At 39.0% G+C, this 23,948-nt stretch overlaps 1 protein-coding gene across 10 annotated transcripts in view; it reads left to right on the plus strand.

Moving 5' to 3' along the window:
- LOC139762316 (organic cation transporter protein-like) overlaps nt 1–16,376 on the plus strand; it is a 346,799-nt gene extending 330,423 nt beyond the window's left edge. For all 10 annotated transcript variants that reach the window (XM_071686947.1, XM_071686949.1, XM_071686950.1 and 7 more), the window contains 2 exons: nt 8,132–8,268; nt 11,034–16,376. In XM_071686947.1, the coding sequence (XP_071543048.1) occupies nt 8,132–8,268; nt 11,034–11,118 (222 nt within the window). In that variant the 3' untranslated portion in view covers nt 11,119–16,376. The remainder of the gene's footprint in view (nt 1–8,131; nt 8,269–11,033) is intronic.
- Nucleotides 16,377–23,948: the final 7,572 nt, after the last annotated feature.

The raw sequence follows: 23,948 nt of genomic DNA on the forward strand, positions 1-23,948 counted from the left end.
ATCTTTGAAAGATGCAGGAATAAAACAACAACAGATCTTTGAAAGATGCAGGAATAAAACAACCAGAGGCCATAACATAGAATTAAGGAAGAACATTATAAGAAAGAGGATAAAGAAGTACTTTTTAGTGTTAACATAGATTAAGGAAGAACCTTTTAAGAAATATGATAAGTACTTTCATGGTGTAAGAGTTGACAAATGGAACAAGAATAAACTGAGTTATGACATAGTGACTGTGGGCAGCATAAAGAAGCTTGAAAATTTGATTAATAGTATAGAAAGTTAAAGGGGTGAGACCCCATGAGTGTAGAACTTTCTCCATATACAGTACAATTAGGTGTTACACTTGAGTATCAGTTGCAAGTGTAAGCATATGAAGCATCTGGGGTAAACCATGGAAAGTTTTGTGGGGCCTGGATGTGGAAAGGGAGCTGTGGTTTCGGTGCATTATTACATGACAGCTAGAGACTGAGTATGAACGAATGGGGCCTTTGTTGTCTTTTCTCCTAGCACTACCTTGCACACATGAGGGGGGAAGGGGTTGTTATTTCATGTGTGGTGAGGTGGCGACGGGAATGAATAGAGGCAGACAGTATGAATTATGTACATGTGCATATATGTATATGTCTGTGTGTATATATATGTATACGTTGAGATGTATAGGTATGTATATTTGCGTGTGTGGACGTGTATGTATATACATGTGTATGTAGGTGGGTTGGGCCATTCTTTTGTCCGTTTCCTTGCGCTACCTCGCTAACGCGGGAGACAGCGATAAAGCAAAATAAATAAATAAATATATATATATATATATATATATATATATATATATATATATATATATATATATATATATATATATATATATATATATATCTTTTTTCAAACTATTCGCCATTTCCTGCGTTAGCGAGGTAGCGTTAAGAACAGAAGACTGGGCCTTTGAGGGAATATCCTCACCTGGTCCCCTTCTCTGTTCCTTCTTTTGGAAAATTAAAAAAAAATGAGAGGGGAGGATTTCCAGCCCCCTGCTCCCTCTCCTTTTAGTTGCCTTCTATATATATATATATATATATATATATATATATATATATATATATATATATATATATATATATTTTTTTTTTTGCTTTGTCGCTGTCTCCCGCGTTTGCGAGGTAGCGCAAGGAAACAGATGAAAGAAATGGCCCAACCCACCCCCATACACATGTATATACATACACGTCCACACACGCAAATATACATACCCACACAGCTTACCATGGTTTACCCCAGACGCTTCACATGCCCTGATTCAATCCACTGACAGCACGTCAACCCTAGTATACCACATCGATCCAATTCACTCTATTCCTTGCCCTCCTTTCACCCTCCTGCATGTTCAGGCCCCGATCACACAAAATCTTTTTCACTCCATCTTTCCACCTCCAATTTGGTCTCCCACTTCTCCTCGTTCCCTCCACCTCCGACACATATATCCTCTTGGTCAATCTTTCCTCACTCATTCTCTCCATGTGCCCAAACCATTTCAAAACACCCTCTTCTGCTCTCTCAACCACGCTCTTTTTATTTCCACACATCTCTCTCACCCTTACGTTACTTACTCGATCAAACCACCTCACACCACACATTGTCCTCAAACATCTCATTTCCAGCACATCCACCCTCCTGCGCACAACTCTATCCATAGCCCACGCCTCGCAACCATACAACATTGTTGGAACCACTATTCCTTCAAACATACCCATTTTTGCTTTCCAAGATAATGTTCTCGACTTCCACACACTCTTCAAGGCTCCCAGGATTTTCGCCCCCTCCCCCACCCTATGATTCACTTCCGCTTCCATGGTTCCATCCGCTGTCAGATTCACTCCCAGATATCTAAAACACTTTACTTCCTCCAGTTTTTCTCCATTCAAACTTACCTCCCAGTTGACTTGACCCTCAACCCTACTGTACCTAATAACCTTGCTCTTATTCACATTTACTCTTAACTTTCTTCTTTCACACACTTTACCAAACTCAGTCACCAGCTTCTGCAGTTTCTCACATGAGTCAGCCACCAGCGCTGTATCATCAGCGAACAACAACTGACTCATATATATATATATATATATATATATATATATATATATATATATATATATATATATATATATACATATATGGTGTGGGAGGTAAGTTGTTAGAAGCAGTGAAAAGTTTTTATCGAGGATGTAAGGCATGTGTACGTGTAGGAAGAGAGGAAAGTGATTGGTTCTCAGTAAATGTTGGTTTGCAGCAAGGGTGTGTGATGTCTCCATGGTTTTTTAATTTGTTTATGGATGGGGTTGTTAGGGAGGTGAATGTAAGAGTTTTGGGAAGAGTGGCAGGTATGCAGTCTGTTGTGGATGAGAGAGCTTGGGAAGTGAGTCAGTTGTTGTTCGCTGATGATACAGTGCTGGTGGCTGATTCATGTGAGAAACTGCAGAAGTTGGTGACTGAGTTTGGTAAAGTGTGTGAAAGAAGAAAGCTGAGAGTAAATGTGAATAAGAGTACAGTAGGGTTGAAGGGACAAGTCAGTTGGGAAGTAAGTTTGAATGGAGAAACACTGGAGGAAGTGAAGTGTTTTAGATATCTGGGAGTGGATTTTTCAGCGGATGGAACCATGGAAGCGGAAGTGAATCATAGGGTGGGGGAGGTGGCGAAAGTTCTGGGAGTGTTGAAAAATGTGTGGAAGTCAAAAACATTATCTTGGAAAGCAAAAATGGGTATGTTTGAAGGAATAGTAGTTCCAACAATGTTATACAGTTGCAAGGTGTGGGCTATAGATAGAGTGTTGCAGAGGAGGTTGGATGTGCTGGAAATGAGATGTTTAAGGACACTATGTGGTGTGAGATCGTTTGATCGAGTAAGTAATGAAAGGGTAAGAGAGATGCGTGGTAATAAAAAGAGTGTGGTTGAGAGAGCAGAAAAGGGTGTTTTGAATTGGTTTGGTCACATGGAGAGAATAAGTGAGGAAAGATTGACAAAGAGGATATATGTGTCAGAGGTGGAGGGAATGAGGAGAAGTGGGAGACCAAATTGGAGGTGGAAAGATGGAGTGAAAAAGATTTTAAGTGATCGGGGCCTAAACATGCTGGAGGGTGAAGGGCATACAAGGAATAGAGTGAATTAGAACTTTGTGGTATACCGGGGTCGACGTACTGTCAGTGGATTGAACCAGGGCATGTGAAGCGTCTTGGGTAAACAATGGAAAGTTGTGTGGGGCCTGGATGTTGAAAGGGAGCTGTGGTTTCGGTGCATTATACATGACAGCTAGAGACTGAGTGTGAACAATTGTGGCCATTGTTGTCTTTTCTTAGCGCTACCTTGTGTACATGCGGGGGTAAGGGGTTTTCATTTCATGCGTGGCGGGATGGCAACTGGAATGAATTAGGGCAGACAGTATGAATTACATACATGTGTATATATGTATATGTCTGTGTGTGTATATATATGTATACGTTGAGATGTATAGGTATGTATATGTGCGTGTGTGGATGTGTATGTATGTACATGTATATGTTGGTGGGTTGGGCCATTCTTTTGTCTTTTTCCTTGCGCCACCTTGCTGACACCGGAGACAGCAACAAAGTATAAAAGCCGGCAAGGCAACAGGTTTGGATGGTATTGCAGTGGATTTTATTAAAAAAGGGGGTGACTGTAAGGTTATTTAATGTATGTATGACTCATGATGAGGTGCCTGAGGATTGGCGGAATGCTTACATAATGCCATTGTACAAAGGCAAAGGGGATAAAAGTGTGTGCTCAAATTATGGAGGTATAAGTTTGTTGAGTATTCCTGGGAAATTATATGGGAGGGTATTGATTGAGAGGGTGAAGGCATGTACAGAGCATCAGATTGGGGAAGAGCAGTGTGGTTTCAGAAGTGGTAGAGGATGTGTGGATCAGGTGTTTGCTTTGAAGAATGTATGTGAGAAATACTTAAAAAAAACAAATGGATTTGTATGTGGCATTTATGGACCTGGAGAAGGCATATGATAGAGTTGATAGAGATGCTCTGTGGAAGGTATTACGAATATATGGTGTGGGAGGCAAGTTGCTAGAAGCAGTGAAAAGTTTTTATTGATGTAAGGCATGTGTACATGTAGGAAGAGAGGAAAGTGATTGGTTCTCAGTAAATGTTGGTTTGCAGCAAGGGTGTGTGATTTCTCCATGGTTGTTTAATTCGTTTATGGATGGGGTTGTTAGAGAGGTGAATGTAAGAGTTTTGGAGAGAGGGGCAAGTATGCAGTCTGTTGTGGATGAGAGAGCTTGGGAAGTGAGTCAGTTGTTGTTCACTGATGATACAGCGCTGATGGCTGATTCATGTGAGAAACTGCTGAAGCTGGTGACTGAGTTTGGTAAAGAGTGTGAAAGAAGAAAGCTGAGAGTAAATGTGAATAAGAGCAAGGTTATTAGATACAGTAGGGTTGAGGGACAAGTCAGTTGGGAGGTAAGATTGAATGGAGAAAAACTGGAGGAAGTGAAGTGTTTTAGATATCTGGGAGTGGAATTGGCAGTGGATGGAAGCATGGAAGCGGAAGTGAATCATAGGGTGGGGGAGGGGGCGAAAGTTCTGGCAGCATTGAAGAATGTGTGGAAGTCGAGAACATTATCTCGGAAAGCAAAAATGGGTATGTTTGAAGGAATAGTGGTTCCAACAATGTTATATTGTTGCGAGGTGTAGGCTATAGATAGAGTTGAGCGGAGGAGGGTGGATGTGCTGGAAATGAGATGTTTGAGGACAGTATGTGGTGTGAGGTGGTTTGATCGAGTAAGTTATAATAGGGTAAGAGAGATGTGTGGTAATAAAAATAGTGTGGTTGAGAGAGCAGAAAAGGGTGTTTTGAAATGGTTTGGTCACATGGAGAGAATGAGTGAGGAAAGATTGAACAAGAGGATATATGTGTCAGAGGTGGAGGGAATGAGGAGAAGTGGGAGACCAAATTGGAGTTGGAAAGATGGAGTGAAAAAGATTTTGAGTGATCGGGGCCTGAACATGCAGGAGGGTGAAAGGCATGCAAGGAATGGAGTGAATTGGAACTATGTGGTATACTGGGGTTGACATGCTGTCGATGGATTGAACCAGGGCATGTGAAGCGTCTAGGGTAAACCATAGAAAGTTGTGTGGGGCCTGGATGTGAAAAGGGAGCTGTAGTTTCGGTGCATTATACATGACAGCTAGAGACTGATTGTGAATGAATGTGGCCTTTGTTGTCTTTTCCTAGCGCTTCCTTGCGCACATGCGGAGGGGAGGGGGTTGTCATTTCATGTGTGGCGGGGTGGTGATGGGAATGAATAAATGCTGACAGTATGAATTATGTACATGTGTATATATGTATATGTCTGTGTGAGTATATATATGTATACATTGAGATGTATGGGTATGTATATTTGTGTGTGTGGATGTGTATATATTTACATGTGTATGTGGATGGGTTGGGCCATTCTTTCATCTGTTTTCTTGTGCTACCTTGTTAACGCGGGAGACAACGACAAAGTAAAATGAATAAATGATATATATATATATCCCTGGGGATAGAGGAGAAAGAATGCTTCCCACGCATTCCTCACGTGTTGTAGAAGGTGACTAAAGGGGACGGGAGCAGGGGGGCTAGAAACCCTCCCCTCCTTGTATTTTAACTTTCTAAAAGGGGAAACAGACTCACTTCCACTTCCATGGTTCCATCTGGTGCTAAGTCCACCCTCAGATATCTAAAACACTTCACTTCCTCCAAATTTTCTTCATTCAAACTTACATCCCAATTAACTTGTCCCTCAACCCAACTAAACCTAATAACCTTGCTCTTATTCACATTTACTCTTAAGTTTATCCTTTCACACTTTTCCAAACTCAGTCAACGACTTCTCCAGTTTCTCAAACGAATTAGCTACTGGAGCTGTATCATTGGTGAACAACAACTGACTCACTTCCCAGGCCCTCTCATCCCCAACAGACTGCATACTTGCCTCTCTCTCCAAAACTCTTGCATTTACCTCCCTAACAACCCCATCCATGAACAAATTAAACAACCATGGGGACATCATGCACCCCTGCTGCAGACCAACATTCACTAGGAATCAATCACTCTCCTCTCTTCCTACTCATACAAATGCCTTATAACGTTGATGAAAACTTTTCACTGCTTGTAGCAACTTACCTCCCACATCACATACTCTTAAAACCTTCCACAACGCATCTCTATGAGCCCCATCATGTGCCTTCTCCAGATCCATAAATGCTACATACAAATCCATTTGTTTTTCTAAGTATTTCTCATATACATTCTTCAAAGCAAACACCTGATCCACACATCCTCTACCACTTCTGAAACCACACTGCTCTTCCCCAATTTGATGCTCTGTACATGCCTTAACCCTCTCAACCAATACTCCCCCTTATTATTTCCCAGGAATACTCAACAAACTTATGCCTCTGTCGTTTGTACACTCACCTTTATCTTCTTTGCCTTTGTACAGTGGCACTGTGAATGCATTCCATCATTCCTCAGGCACTTCACCATGGTCTATACATACACTGAATATCCTTATCAACCAATCTACAACACAGTCACCCCCTTTTTTGACAAATTCCGCTGCAGTACCTTCCAAATCTGCCGCCTTGCCTGATTTCATCTTCCGCAAAGTTTTTACTACCTCTTCTCTTTTTACCAAACCATTCTCTCCTACCCTTTCACTTTGCACACTACCCCAACCAACACACCCTAAATTTGCCACTCTATCAACAAACATATTCAACAAACCTCCAGAATACTGAGTCCATTTCCTTCTCTACCTGATATTACTGCCCAGCCTGCCTCTTCACTGATGTTCCCATTTGTTCTCTTGTTTTATGCACTTTATTTAACCTCCTTCCAAAACATCTTTTTATTCTCCCTAGAATTTAATGACACTCTCTCACCCCAACTGTCATTTGCCCTCTTTTTCATCCCTTGCACCTTTCTCCTGACTTCCTTCTGCTTTCTTTTATACATCTGCTAGTCATTTGCAAGTATTGTCCAAACACCTCTCTTTTCTCTTTCACTAAAAGCTTTACTTCATCCCACCTTTCACTACCCTTTCTGATCTGCCTACCTCCCACCTCTCTCATGCCATATGCATCTTTTATGCTAGCCATTACTTCTTCCCTAAATACATCCCATTCCTCACCCACTCCCCTCACGCCATTTGCTCTCACCTTTTGCCATTCTACTCTCAATCTTTCCTGGTACTTCCTGCCATACATCTCCTTTCCAAGCTCACTTACTCTCACCACTCTCTTCTCCCAAACATTCTCTCTTCTTTTTTGGAAACCTCTGCAAATCTTCACCTCTGCCTCCATAAGATAGTGATCAGATATCCCTCCAGCTGCCCTTCTCAGCACATTAACATCTAAAAGTCTCTCTTTTACATGCCTATCAGTTAACATGTAACCCAATAATGCCCATTGACCATCTTTCCTACTCACAAATGTATACTTATGTACACCTCTCTTTTTAAACCATGTATTCCCAATCACAAGCCTTTTTTCAGCACACATCATTTCCATTTACATAACCGAACACCCCATGTACACCAATTATGCCCTCAACTGCCACATTCACATACACGTATTCCCTCACATGGGCATTCACTTGATCATCAGTTGCAAGTGTAGATAGGATCTTCAGTTCCGTAGAGTTTTCTAGGCTTTTCCGAAACATGCGTAAAATACTCCATCACAGTGCACGGGAACAAGACCATTCGCTTTGTCGATGAATGTACTAGAATGAATAAAGTTTTTTGCAGAGAAAATCCCAAAATTTTGCCCTTTCTGTGCCATATTTCTATTGATTATTTTACTTGATGTTATGTCTTTGCTTCAGTAGAAAGAAGCAAAGTAACAACCTTTTTTCGTTTCCATGCTTGGCATCAATAAATTACCAGCTATAAGTATAATCTGATATCCACAAAAAGAGAACTATAATAGGATGCTGTTTTCATATGCCTCTATTTGAATCATAAGTATCTATATTCTTTAGCTGGTGGGTAAGTTGGAGTGATATTCATGACTGTAACATGATTTTTCCATTTTTCTATGATAATGACGTGTTCTCTTTTTCCACAGGCCGTCACATACAAGCCATTACCACTAATTGTCTTCGGTGTGCTCTCCATAATCTCAGGTTCCCTAATTGTATTCTTGCCAGAGACTGTTGGGTCTGAGTTGCCACAGACACTTCAAGAAAGTGAAGACTTTGGCAAGTAAGTATTTCAGTAACTTGTTATCTGCAGCGTTTAGGTGATATCTGTAATTAAAGCAGAATCCATTTATTGGCTCTGTCATCTCCCAGGATTTAAAGAAAGAATATTTTATATCTATGAAGTTGTACTAAGCATGTGCTGTAACTAAGAGACAATGAAGTGGTAAGCAAAAGCAAATATTCATATCCAACACTCCCAGCTCTCTATGTTCTCTCCTTTACCTTAGGAAGTTGACACTGATAGATTTTGCAATATTTTTGCATAATTTGTTAATGCTATTTTTTGAAGAGCATATGTTATTTATGTTTTAATTTTTAACTGATTTTCTGAATTATTTTTGGACACAACTCAAATGCGATTTGGTGTGATGTGAGGATCAAGCTGTCTTGATGTATAGGAATACCGCAATTAAATTAGGTTTAGAGTGAGGTGTAAAAGGATATAGAAATGATGAGTAAAGTAGACTTATGAGTGAAAAAATTCTTTGTTGTATTTGAGGTCAAATAGTTTACTTAATGTTATATCTCTGCTTCAACAGAAAGAGAAGCATTAACATTCTTTTATCTTTCCCATGCATGGTATCAGTATTTTACAAGCCATAGTTATGACCTAAAATCAGATTACAATGGGCTACTCTTTTCATGTGCTTCCATTTGAATTATTGCCGTGTTATACACATTGCATCTGATTGAAGAGGAACAATGTAGCTTCAGGAGAGATATAGAATGTGTGAAAGATTTATGTAAGAAATGGAGAAAGAGATTTAATTGAATATGGTATTTACAGATCTGGAGAAAGGATATGATAAGTGTCATGCCCAACACTAAATTTGCCATGATGACCATTTAGTGCCCTGTTTTCATCATTGTGAGAAAGAGACTGGAATTGACATGTTGTCAGTGGACTGAACCAGGGCATGTGAAGCATCCAAGATGGACCATGGGATGTGTGTGTGTGTGTGTGTGTGTGTGTGTGTGTGTGTGTGTGTCTGTGTCTGTGGGGCCTGGTTGTGGATGGGGGACTTTGCTTTAGGTGTGTTGCACATGACAGATAGTGAATGTGAGTAGATATGGCCTTTCTTTATTTATTTCCTGGTGCTACCTTGCTAAAGCAAGAATTGGCGATCAAGTTTGAAAAAAAGAATTCATGAAAAAGTTTGCAATAGTTACTTCTCCTTTTACTAATTGATTTTATTATTTCTGTTCACACTTAACTTGTTTGAGATTCTTATAACTGTAGTTAAGTGGATTAAAAAGTTTTCCCTCATAAATATATAAAAGAGGAGGTAGTGCTGTAGTTGGTAGATAGCTGCCAACTAGGGGGAGGGGTATTACCGGTACATCCTGCTCAGGTATTTGGAAAGTCATTAATGGCTACGTAATGAGCCAGCACTTCAGTAGTTGTCTTGTTGCACTCCTTTTGGCCTAGTTAGCTGGCTTTTCTTTCTGCCTAACCCACACATGGACTGCTGACATTGTGTCCACAAACATACACTCTTTCCTTGTCACTCCTAACTCTCGACAAACACTTAACTCACACAGCTCATTCTTCATAACTTGATTTTTCTGCAGAGTGCCATGAGCTAGCCCTGCCATTTGGGAGAATGATAAAAGCAATAGATAGAAGTAGTAGGCAGGAACATTAAACAGTGGCCAACTAAGGGTGAGGAACTAAAGGTTAAGAAGTGGCACTGGAGGTCAGATATGGAGACTCTATTTCCATGGTCACCCCCTCAAGGGAGTTCACAAAGGAAACAGGCATCAGAGATATATATTGAATAGATAGATAGTTAGAGGGTAAGAAAAGTAAAATCATACTTAATAAATTTGATAATACTGCATCATGTGATCACTGTAAGGCTTCTGGCAATCCAAAGGGGAATTTTTTTATGGCTGTTTCTTTCCCTGCCCTCTCATGTCTTTCCCTATAAGTATGACCGGGCCCTTTTTAAAAGACAGGGTTTTGACTTCCTTCAAAATTCATGAAATTATCCCTTTTATTTTATTTCCCCCCTTCCCCTTTCATTAACCTTTATTTCATTTAAGGTCTGACTTTTGTTCATGACTGGAGCCTCCAATAAAAAAATCTACTTATCTATCATAAAAAAGGGAAAACTGAAAAACACTAATTATAAACATTTTTATTGTAAACTGTAATACTCAAATATATGCATACCAAACAATATGCCCACAGTTCATGGGATTCAGAGGGTGATAGCACTTGGGCTAATTGGTAGTTCAGGCTGACTGAGTCTACGTTGACCTACATACACCCAGTGTCTGTAGAGGATGAGATAACCAGGTGCTTTGACTTGGGTAAAGACACCTTATGGACATCCAATACAATGTAGACTGTCCTGGATTTCAAACAAAGCTCTCAGATGATCAATAGAATCCTCACCTTGTCTTCTAATGATCCTGGTGCTATCCATGAGAGACTTTCTGGCACTAATTTTTGAGAAAAAATGAGTAGCATCTGCATGCATGTACAAAAGAAGATACTGGGTTGGGAGAGGCATAAGAATTCAGACGGGCACTCATAAAGGAAAATCACAAAAGATGGAGATTTGGAAATAGCGATCTCTTAAGGATAGCACAGAGTTTGACAAACCATTAGTAAACAGAGCAGTGTAAGTGGGACCTTAGAATTCAGTCATCATAAGGAGAAAATGTTATACCTTTAAATTTCATATAGAAATGCTTAGACTATCAGTTGAGCTGTCATGTTATCTAGTGTTTAGAATAATGTATTTCAATCTTTTTCAGGGATCAACCTATCTGGTACTTTTCATGTTGTGACCGTAGAAATCAATCGTCAACAGAAGAAAGTGGAACGGCAGAAAACCTGTGATTTTAACAGAGATAACAAGGCTTTTAGGTCATTAAGTTTTTCAGGGCAATAGTCTTGCTTGACAGCTAAGACTGTAGATTAAATTGGTTCACGTATTTCATATCTCAATCATTTTCTCTAAGTCTCTAATATGTTGAGATATCCACTTCACAAATTTATGAATTACTTAAAAAGAGTTCAAAGTGAAATTTTCTGGTGTGTTACATGAAATAACAAGCAGTCATAATTATCGTGAATTCTTTTTAATTGTAGTTCTATAGTTCTTAGTGTTTTCATTTTTCATTGAAAATAGTTAGTGTTATTTAGTATATATAATACTTGTCATATACTTCATGCTATCTTACAGTGATAATGAAACTTAAGATTTTTTACTGTGCAGTAGTCTGATGATATTGTAGTGAGATGTGCAATTCATTATGTTCAGTTGATAAATTAGTATGTTTGATTGTGGTAACATATCCAATGTGAAAAAATTGATTTTCAGACTACAGTCAGTGAAGGTAGCACATTATTACTGAGCACATGTATAATGTACACTTTAATCATTTAAATTGTTAGTGAGGAGTGTAGGTTGTATACTTTTCCAATCAGATCTTTGTGTAAGATCTAGTTGAGTTGTTTATGATATGTATCATACACCTAGTTATAACACAGCATAAGAATGCCAGGTTTCAGTATTACTGTTTCTTGTACTGTTTATCTGTTATCCAACTTGTGAAGGTTGTTTGAGAGGTCAAAAATTATAACTAGCTAATATTTTGTTCTAAATGGCATATCTTATTACTGTCTGTAGGAACTTACCTAATATTAGCTGATATCTGAAGCACAAAAAGGTGAACAGTAAACATTTATCTGTGATTGATCTTGTTAGTGTGCTTTTGATGACAAGTTAATATTACTAAGGAATAAACTCTAATGTGGAAAAATGAAGGAAAACGTTTAAGACTATTTTAGTAGTTATTGTTAAGAAGAAAAGGGAACTTTTCTGGACTGTGATATTATCAGTAATCTGATTATAATTCAGATTCATTTATCATTAAAACCTTGTAACTTGCACTACTTTAGAACCCAAACCCATGTTTAATGTTTATGTTTATGTTTTATCTCTGAATATCTTTAGCCATTCTTCCACATTTCGGTTGAAAATGAGATTTTTATGGCTAACCATGGATTCTCATGCATAAAATTTAAGGACAGTTACATAGCACTGCTGTGTTATGTACATCATATACAATTTTACCTTTGTACCATTAAAACAAAGCAGTAGCAGGTATCTTAAGATGAACCTGTTGTTGTTTAAGGTATCAAAACTCAATGAGAATGAAAATATAGTTTTTTTATTAAAAAGAATATAATGTTGTTTTTAAATTTTTATATGTGTAATATTCCATGTTCATCAGTACTGCTATATGAGATGTAGTCCTGTATTATGTATGGGGAGAGGGAAGAACTGCTTTATAGGAAGCTATACATAGGTCTTCTGTCCAGTCCATAATGAATATAGGATTATTAACATGATTCATATTTCATATTAACCATAGGAAGCTTATACCTAGACACATTTTAGAGGATTGGATTAAATTTTAGCAGCTAAAGTACTGTTGACTCGATTTGCAAAGCAAAATTCATATTATTTGCATATGAAGTATTTGGTTTGGGACTTTCACAATTGAGCTTTCATTTGAGTACTATATACCTTATCTTCCTGTTCTAGGAGTTCCATGTGTATAGTTCCCAGAGCACTCAGAATGTTGGTCATGTCCACCAGGCAGGATTGTAGGCTTAAAGTGTAGTGATCTTAGATTGTCTTTGTAAGGTGAGTACAAAGGGGTTCAAGAGTAACTATTCAATGTCCTCATTGTGGAAGCTTTATCTGGGATATGAATGGTCTTCTGATATATTGAAACAATGTTGATAATGTTGGAGATCAGTGGTGACCAGAATGCAGACTGGAAAGGGAATTTGTACTGTGTCTGGGGTAAATGTAGTTTCAGATAAGTGTATGTTTGATTGGACTGTGTTTAGAATTAGGTGTGGACTTCTGGAGCAGGAAGTGAATAATTTTTTCTTTTTCATACTTGATTACCAATTCCTGCATTAGCCCAATGGCATCAGGAATAGAAAAAGAAAGGCTGCCTCCACTGACATCCATTCATTAGATGTTATGTGTAATGCTTCAAAACAACAGGACAGGGAGATTTTTATTTTATTTTATTCTTATTTTTATTCTATCATACTTGATCGCCATTTCCCAAATCAACAAGGTTGAGCCAGGAAAAAGACGAAAAATGGCCCATCACTTATATACACATATATACATAAATGCCCATACACACAAATACATATTATACATATCAATATATGCACATATACATACAGAATCAGAGAAACATACATATATACACATATACATATTCCACTTGCTTGCCTTCATCCATTCCTGGCACTACCCCACCCCACAGGAAACAGCATCGCTACCCCTTGGTTCAGCGAGGCAGCGCTAGGAAAACAGACAAAAAAGGCCACATTCGTTCACTCAGTCTTTAGCTGTCATGTGTAATGCAACAAAACCACAGCACCCTATCCACATCCGGGCCCCACAGACTTTTCTGTGGTTTACCATAGATGTTTCACATGCCTTGGGTCAGTCCACTGACAGCATGTTGACCCTGGTATACCACATTGTTCCAGTTCACTCTCTTCCTTGCATACATACATATTCGCCATTTCCCACATCATTGAGGTAGTGTCAAGAACAGATGACTGAACCTTAGAGGGAAAATCCTCACATGGCTCCCTTCTCTGTTCCTTCTTTTGGAAAAGTATAACAGGAAGGGAGGATTTACAGCCCCCTTCTCCCATCCCTTTTAGTAGCATTTTATGACACAGGGAATACATGGGAAGTATTCTTTCTTCCCTATTCCTAGGGATAAGGTATGGATGCATGGAAAGAATGAGTGAGGAAAGGTTAACAAAGAGGATATATATATGTCAGAGGTGGAGGGAACAAGAAGTGGGAGACCAAATTGGAGGTGGAAGGATGGAGTGAAAAAGATTTTGAGTGATCGGGGCCTGAACATGCAGGAAAGTGAGAGGTGTGCAAGGAATAGAGTGAATTGGAATGATGTGTTATATTGGGGTCGATGTGCTGTCAATGGACTGAACCCGGGCATGTGAAACGTCATGGAAAGGCCTGTGGGGCCTGGGCCTGGAGTTGTGGTTTCAGTGCATTACACATGACTTCTATAGACTGAGTGTGAATAAATGTGGCCTTTTTTTGTCTATTTTCCTGGCACTACCTCACTGATGCAGGGGGTCGTGATGCTGTTTCCTGTGGGGTGGAGCGGCGCTGGGAATGGATAAAGGCAAGTGAGCATGAATATGCACATGTGTATATATGTGTATGTCCATGTATGTATGTGTATATGTTGATATGTATATGAATGTGTATGTGCATTTATGTATATATAAGTGTATATGAATGGATGGGTAGTTCTTTGTTTCCTTGCACTACCTTGCTGACACGGAAAACGGTGCTCAAGTATGATAATGATAATGATAATGATGATAATGATAATGATAATAATGATAATGATAATATAATATTGGTAGAATTCATTTTTTGTACCTCTGTATAAGGGCAAGGGGGGATAAAGGTGAGTGTTCAAACTACACAAGTATAAGTTTGTTAACTTTGCATGGTAAGTCATATAGGAGAGTTGTGAGGAAGAGGATGAGGGCATGCACAGTGCATTATATTGGAGATTAATAATGTTTCAGAAATGGTAGAGGGTGTGTGGATCAGGTGTATGCTTTAAAGATTGTGTGCAAGACATAATTTGAGAAATAGGAGAATTTGTATGTGGCATTAATGGCTCTGAAGAAAGCATGAGATAGGTTTGATGGAGATATCTTGTGGAAGATGTTGATATTATATTGTATGGAAGGAAATATGTTAGCAGGTGTGAGAAGAATTTATTGAGGGTGTTAGCTGTGTATATGAGTAGAAAGAGAGGAGAGTGATTGGTTGCAAGTGAAGGTTGGCTTGCAGCAGTCTCTCTCTCTCTCTCTCTCTCTCTCTCTCTCTCTCTCTCTCTCTCTCTCTCTCTCTCTCTCTCTCTCTCTCTCTCTCTCTCCCTCCCTCCCTCCCTCCCTCCCTCCCTCTCTCTCTCTCTCTCTCTCTCTCTCTCTCTCTCTCTCTCTCTCTCTCTCTCTCTCTCTCTCTCTCTCTCTCTCTCTCTCTCTCTCTCTCTCTCTCTCCTCCAGTCATTTAAACAAGTCCTCATCAAATTATAGACAGGATTATGAAAGGGAAAAAGAAGAGACAGGGAGTGTATGTATAAATGTTGGAGCAAGTAGAGTAAGTGAAAAGCCTGTCTTTTATGATGTATCAAAATCATAGTTACTGGGAAAGACATGAGAAGGTTGAGAGATTCAAAGCTTCAAGATGTAGGGAAAGAAACTGTATCAAAATGGCCCACCCTTGAATTGCTAATGACCATACAGTAATCAGCTTGCTAAGTATCAAATGATCTAGCTAGTGGTAGGGGCATACAAGCAGCCAGTTCTTGGGAGCAAAAACCAAAGTAATACCTGTATATGAGGGTAAGTGAACCAACATTGTAAACAAGGGCAAGTGGGTGAAGTTTTGAAGTTAGCCGAGGAGAGTTTATGAGCCAGACTGCTTTCAACTCTGCACTGTTTATCATGGATGCAGAGGTACAACCACCCCAAATGTGAGTGCAGTACTCCATGCAATGACAAATCAGTTCTCTGTATTAATGGAGCAACTGTTCAGAAGAAAAGAAATTTTGACATCCAAACAGGAATCCCTGTTTGACAGAGTTAGGTTTAGCTATATTCTTAATGTGAGGTTTCCAAGAAAGAATGGATGTTACAGTAATACCAAATATATTCATTAAGCCAAGAGGTGGAATTACAGAACCAACAGAGGAGAGATGAGAGTTGTGAGGAGTTTTCAATAGAGAGATGGGCAGAAACTAGGTCTTGGAGGCATTAAACAACTAGATTTCCTCTACTCCACTGAGATATCCTGTTTAGGTCTGAGTTTATTGAGAAGTTATGTCAAAATGAGATGCAGATCAAGTGAGGGAAGGAGCAGAATTGAAGGATGTGGATGAATGCTGTGTTGAGTCATCAGTGCACTTATTTTTGGAAGTGAGGAAATCATTGATAGAAAAGAGAAAAAGTTTAGGGGAGGGACAGATCCACAAGGGACTCTGCTGTTGATGGAGAAGGTGGTGGGGAGGGAGGAGACTGATCCATCAACAACAACAGAGATAGATTGGCTGGAGAGGAAGTTAGATATGAGGGAGCAGAGTGAGAGAGGGAAGCTTAGAGATGAGACCCTACCACACCCTGTCAAAAACTTTGGATATGTCAAGAGCAATTATGTATGACTCCCCAAAATCCTTCAGGGGTGATGACAGGCATTGATAAGATAGAAAAATATATCTTTAGTGGATCTTGCGGCACTGGTGATCAGAGAGAAGACTGAAGGTGTTGAAGGATATGAGAGTCGAGGAGAGGTTCAAAGACTTTGGAAAGGTAGATGTCAATATATGATAGTTAGAGGGGACAGAATGGTCACCCATCTTAAGGATGGGATGTATCAACACATGCTTCCAAGAACAAGCAGAAATTTTGGTTTTAAACAGATATGGAAGATATTACTGTAGTTGTTTAATTTGTTTGTGGATGGGGTGATAAGGGAGGTAAGGGGAAAGGGGCAAGTATGTATCCTGTAAGGGATGAGGGGGCTTGGGAAGTGAGTCAGTTATTTACTGATGACAAACTACTGGTGGTAGATTAGAATGAGAAATTGCAGAAGTTGGAGACTGAGCTTGAAAGAGTGTATGAAAGGAGGAAGTTGAGAGTGAATGTGAATGAAAGTGAGGTTACTAGGTTTAGCAAGGTAGAGGGACAGGTTAGTTGGGGTGTGAGTTTAAAAAACAAAAATTGGAGGAAGTGGTGTTTTAAATATCTGGAAGGGAACATGGTGGGAATTAGAACCATGGAAGTGGAAGTGAGTCGTAGTGTGGATGAGAGCATTGAAGAATGTGTGGCAAGAGAGATTGTTATCTGGGAAGGCAAAAATGGGTATGTTTGAAGGTATAGTAGTCCCAACAATGTTATATGGGTGTTAGGCATGGATAGTTGACGAGGATGTGCAGTGGAGGGTAGCTCTGGAAATGAAATGTTTGAGGACAGTATGTGGTGTGAGGTGGTTTACATGAAAATGTAATAAAGTGAATGTAGTTGAGAGTTGAAAAGGGTGTGCTGAAATGGTTTGGACGTATGGATAGAATGAGTGAGGAGAGGTTGACAAAGAGGATGTCGGAAGTGGAGGGAACAAGGAGAAGGTGGATACCAACTTGGAGATGGAAGGTTGGAGTGAAAAGGATTTTGAGTGATTGGGACCTGAACAATGTGTGTGTGTGTGTGTGTGGTGTGGTGGTGGTGGGATGGGGGGGGAATGAAAGGCATGCATGGGATAGAATGGTTGGAACAGTGTGGTATACAGGGGTTGATGTTGTGTTCATGGTCATGTAAAGTGGTTGGGGGAAATCATGGAAATGTGTTTAGGGCCTGGTTGTGAATATGGAGCTATGGTTTCGGTGCACTACACTCAACAGCTAGAGAATGAACGTGAGCAAATGTGGCCTTTCTTCGGCTGTACCTGTTGTTACTTTGCTAATGCAGGAAACAGCTCCCTCCCCTTTTAGTCACCTTCTACGATGCACAGGGAATACGTGGGAAGTATTCCTTCTCCCCCATCCCCAGGGATTATATATATATATATATATATATATATATATATATATATATATATATATATATATATATATATATATATATATATACCCCCATACACAATGTATATACATACACGTCCACACACGCAAATATAAATACCTATACATCTCAATGTACACATATATATACACACACAGACACATACATATATACCCATGCACACAATTCACACTGCCTTTATTCATTCCCATCGCCACCTTGCCACACATGGAATGCCATCCCCCTCCCCCCTCATGTGTGCGAGGTAGCTCTAGGAAAAGACAACAAAGGCCCCATTCGTTCACACTCAGTCTCTAGCTGTCATGCGATAATGCCCGAAACCACAGCTCCCTTTCCACATCCAGGCCCCACACAACTTTCCATGGTTTACCCCAGACGCTTCACATGCCCTGATTCAATCCATTGACAGCACGTCAACCCTGGTATACCACATCGATCTAATTCACTCTATTCCTTGCCCGCCTTTCACCCTCCTGCATGTTCAGGCCCTGATCACACAAAATCTTTTTCACTCCATCTTTCCACCTCCAATTTGGTCTCCCACTTCTCCTCGTTCCCTCCACCTCCGACACATATATCCTCTTGGTCAATCTTTCCTCACTCATTCTCTCCATGTGCCCAAACCATTTCAAAACACCCTCTTCTGCTCTCTCAACCACGCTCTTTTTATTTCCACACATCTCTCTTACCCTTACATTACTTACTCGATCAAACCACCTCACACCACACATTGTCCTCAAACATCTCATTTCCAGCACATCCACCCTCCTGTGCACAACTCTATCCATAGCCCACGCCTCGCAACCATACAACATTGTTGGAACCACTATTCCTTCAAACATACCCATTTTTGCTTTCCGAGATAATGTTCTCGACTTCCACACATTCTTCAAGGCTCCCAGGATTGTCGCCCCCTCCCCCACCCTATGATTCACTTCCAATTCCATATATATATATATATATATATATATTATCCCTAGGGATAGGGGAGAAAGAATACTTCCCATGTATTCCCTGCGTGTCGTAGAAGGTGACTAAAAGGGGAGAGAGCGGGGGGCTAGAAATCCTCCCCTCTCATTTTTTTTTTTCTTTCTAATTTTCCAAAAGAAGGAACAGAGAAGGGGGCCAGGTGAGGATATTCCCTCAAAGGCCCAGTCCTCTGTTCTAAACGCTACCTTGCTAATATATATATATATATATATATATATATATATATATATATATATATATATATATATATATATATATATATATATGTTTTTTTTTCATACTATTCGCCATTTCCCGCGTTAGCAAGGCAGCGTTAAGAACAGAGGACTGAGCCTTTGAGAGAATATCCTCACTTGGCCCCTTCTCTGTTCCTTCTTTTGGAAAATTAAAAACGAGAGGGGAGGATTTCCAGCCCCCTCGCTCCCTTCCCTTTTAGTCGCCTTCTACGACACGCAGGGAATACGTGAGAAGTATTCTTTCTCCCCTATCCCCTATATATATATATATATATATATATATATATATATATATATATATATATATATGTAGATGTGTTTTTTTCATATGTTTCCTGCCACTGCCTCACTGATGAAGGTGATGGCAACGCTATTTTCACTGGGGCAGGATGTTGCCAGAAATGGATGAAGGCAAGCAAGTATGAATATGTATATGTGTATACATATATATTTGGCTGTGTATGTGTATGTATATGGCAATATGTATATGTATGTGCATGTATGAGTGTGTACGTCTATGTGTGTATACGAGTGGATGGGTCTTTCTTCATCTGTTTCCTGGCACTACCATGCTGACGTGAGAAACAGCTATCAAATATAATGAATAGTGAATATATATATATTTTTTCTCCCCTATCTTTCTTGCTCTCACCTTCACTGCATGTCTTTAGATTGTTACTCTGCTTCCACGCAGAGTGACAAAGTGTACAAAGATATCATGCAGTGCATCCTGGAAGGCATTATCCAACTGCAACCTCCCCTTCTGCAAAGTATTATTGACAATGGATATCAACAAAACTTTTGACACTGTGCCCCAGCACATCATTACACAAAAGATCCTTGAATCCATCCTCCATGACAACAAGAAGAAGTGTTTAGCCATCCTTATAGCCAGGCACAAGGACTTCATTTTCAAAACCCCTAAGCTGTATAGTGGAGTTCTTTAGGTGTTCTTTCTTCAACTTTCTTCACTTACTTCCTTAAATTATCTTCTATTACCTTCAGCAAAATACAGTGTTCAAGGCACCCTGACACTACCCAACAGTAACAAGCATACAACACTATGTCACACAATTAAAACACATGTTCATTGAAATGGAATGTTTTCTTCACTTCAGAGGTTTACAATTACTTTCTTAACCTTCGACAGACACAGATCCAACCTACACTTTCCTTTCTCCCAAACTGGACAACTGCTTCCACTGAATGAAAACACCAACCATACTAGACATAACTTACGAACAACAACTGACATTCACTCTCCACTCCACAAATGCCAATATAATGGGCATAAACAAACTCAATGCACTCAGAACACTTACTGGTCCCAGATTTGGACAAGGAAAAGAAACCTTTGTTATCCTTTATACTCAGTTCATCTGCTTCACCCCAAACAATATTGCACCTACCAACTCACTCATCTTGTGAAAAGCAAATATAACATAAATGCAGACCATACAAAACATAGCACTTAAAACAATCACTGGGTGTTTAACAAGTACAAAATTGAACATCTGCACAGTTAACCAAAAGCAAATAAAATACAATTCCATTTCTTTATGCTTGCCACTCATTTCTTTCAACAGCACCAGACCTTTCCCCTCCAAAGCACTCTATAACCAACCAACAGTTCTAAGTAGGAATACAAAATTGACTCCTGCTTCACACTTCAACAACCTATTCTCACAGGCCCCACATCCTCCACCAAACATAAAAATGGCATGTTCTCATTGAAATGGCCTGATGGGTACAAAACAACTGACATTCCAATACATTTATAAATGCCAGTCCACTAGACATTCACTCATCGGAATGTAGACTTCCCAGACATGTATGAGTTAACCTTTTTTTCCTTCTATGTTCTGGATACAATCCACCACTCAGACATTACAAACACATTTTAAACACATCACAAGACTTGTCACGCCATAGAATCAACCCACCTGCTGAAAACACTGAACACTCCTCAGCTGCCCTTTGCTCACCTCACAGATGCACACACACACACACACACACACACACACACACACACAAAAGATCACCTCACTTAATGACCTGTAGTCTCACCCAGTGGATGTGGTTGGTTTTTTAAGTGCTATGGGAGGACCTAAAGAAGGTACTTTTGAGGCAGAAAGGTATTGATACTGTTTCCTTTGGGACTGGGTAGTGCCAGGAAGGGATGGAGGCAAGCAAGTATGAATATGTACATGAGTATATAAGTATATGTATACATATGATATGTATACATATATGTATGTATATGTGCATGTATGGGCATTTATGTATATAATGTGTATATGAGTGGATGGGCAATTTTTTTGTCTGTTTCCTGGTGCTACGTTCCTGACACAAGGAACGGTGATCAAGTATGATAATTAAATAGATGAATGTGTCTAATGCGGGAAATGGCGAATAGTGTATATATATATATATATATATATATATATATATATATATATATATATATATATATATTATTTATTTATTTTATTTTGCTTTGTCGCTGTTTCCCGCGTTTGCGAGGTATATATATATATATATATATATATATATATATATATATATATATATATGTATGATTTTCATTTATTTGTAAGTACCCCAGGTCCAGTTTCTGTGAAGGAGTCTTCATGTTACCTAAGACATTTCTAAAGGCTCATGCAGCCCAAAGCCATGCTACTTTCAGTAGCAGGGAAATGTAGAGTCCTTTGGGGTGAGAAGTTCTTTGATAAGAGTGTACTCTGAATTAAAGATATTAGGAAGCATCAGTAATCCTTCATTTTTATGTCAAATCTACATATTTAAAGCTGCTAATCTACAGTTAATGAAAAGCAGGTTTGTTGCTATTTTTTTGTACTCAGTGGGTTGGCAAGGTCTCAGATGAGGTGTTTGTACGTCCTGGGTTACATCTGCTCAGATTTACTATCCATGAATTTATCATAATAAGTAACAGCCTCTTTACTTCACATGTCTGTGGGATTGTACTTATTATCTCAAGCTGGGGAGTGAGAGGAAGCTCTATTGAATGGTGTAAGAATATTTCAGATCATTCCAGTATATATTTTGATATGTTGTAATGTAGAGGTCATTTTGAGCATACTAAAAAGGGAGAATTTCCTTTGATAGTTGATGTGGTTAAGAGATGATTTAAACCTATCATTGTCTTAACCCAAATTGTATTATTGAATAAAAAATGGGGGTATAGAAAGAGTGCATAGGGAAATAGTCTCTGTGTGCTTGGACCATATATAACTATCAATATATAACCATCCTCATTCCCTCCTAAAGATTGCTTAGGGAGTAATCCTTAAGCTCTCAAAATATAACATGTGAAATTGCATGGAATGAGTTTTATTGTACCTTAGGTAAATAGAATAAGATTCATCACTGAAACATATGTAGAACAGTATGAATTATCCTCTTCTGATTATACAATTCCAAGGTAAAAATAACTATATAGAATTATACCAATGCAGCATATGTGTAGCTACAACATAACAACACTTCATTCGATCATAGTGTCTGATGACTAAAGCCTTGACAAGCTCCAGCTGGGCAGCATCTGAGTTTAGATTAGTTGGATCCCTTCATGTGGAAGTCGTTGCAGAAATCCAAAGATAAATAGAAACAGATTGCTGGTGATTTATTTTTCAAAGGTGTTGTTACAGGTGTTTTGGTTGTCCAAGGTACTTCAGAATATGAGGGGTATGATATCTATTAGAAAGGCTTCCTGTGTACAATTTTTTTGCTGAAATTTCATCTATTTTCCTTAACCATATAATGAGTTACCCATTTACATGACACTGCAGTGGCCTTTGGGTTCTACTGCTGTTTAGAGTTCATAGCTGTTTTTTAAATAAAATTATAGTGCTATCAGACATGAGGAGTACAAGCCTTCACCTGCTGTTGGTGAGTTCTAGACACATTTTCAGTCAAGCAAGGCACTAAAACTGTCAGCATGGTTTGGCAACCTTTTGAGGAATTATTCTGGAGAAGTGCAGTGAGTATTGCCCATATCTGTGCATGGGAGGGGTTCCAATAACTGATAAGAAATGTAGCACCTCATTTAACAAGTGATGGTGAAGTGAACTGCTGCAATATTTTCATGATTGTGATTTAAACTAATTTTTTGGACAAAATTATTAAGACTAGTGGACCTAAGATGAAGACTAACTTTATCAGTGAATAGTTTCTCCCTGAAGTTAGTAAAGTAAGCTACAAACACTGGGTTAAGGCTACAATTATCTCTGCTTGTTCTTGTTACGTTTACCAATTTCTGGTTGTCAGCTTGTGAATGATAAATGTCTTTCCATCATATTTTGGAAAAAATGTTCTTTAGTCTGAGCTAATCATCTTTAAGAAGCTAGAATAAGTTCTAGTGCGAGTAGCAGGGGTGGCATTCTGAAACTGTTTTCAGTGCTTGAATGCCAGTACCATTTACATTAGCTTATGGATTATCAATCACTTTCTAGAAACTGTGATTAGCAGCTATATTTCCAGAACTTTTTTGAACCATTTTTAATGCTTCTTTTTTGATCTGAATGATACTGTTTTGCAATGATCTTCAGAGTTTGAGTCCATAAGTTTGAGCATGACTATGCCAGAACAGATATATAGTTAAACCATTGACTGTGGCTATTCTATGTATATAGTGTATTCTCAGTTGTGCAATTTTCAACTGTTTAGAAAAGATTCCTAATTCTTTTGTTTTGTCATATGACTTCTTTTATGGAAGAGAATGTATGTATATTTATCAGTTTAGTAACA

Source organism: Panulirus ornatus, chromosome 43, assembly GCF_036320965.1.
Source record: "Panulirus ornatus isolate Po-2019 chromosome 43, ASM3632096v1, whole genome shotgun sequence".
In the NCBI taxonomy this organism is placed as follows: Eukaryota; Metazoa; Arthropoda; class Malacostraca; order Decapoda; family Palinuridae; genus Panulirus; species Panulirus ornatus.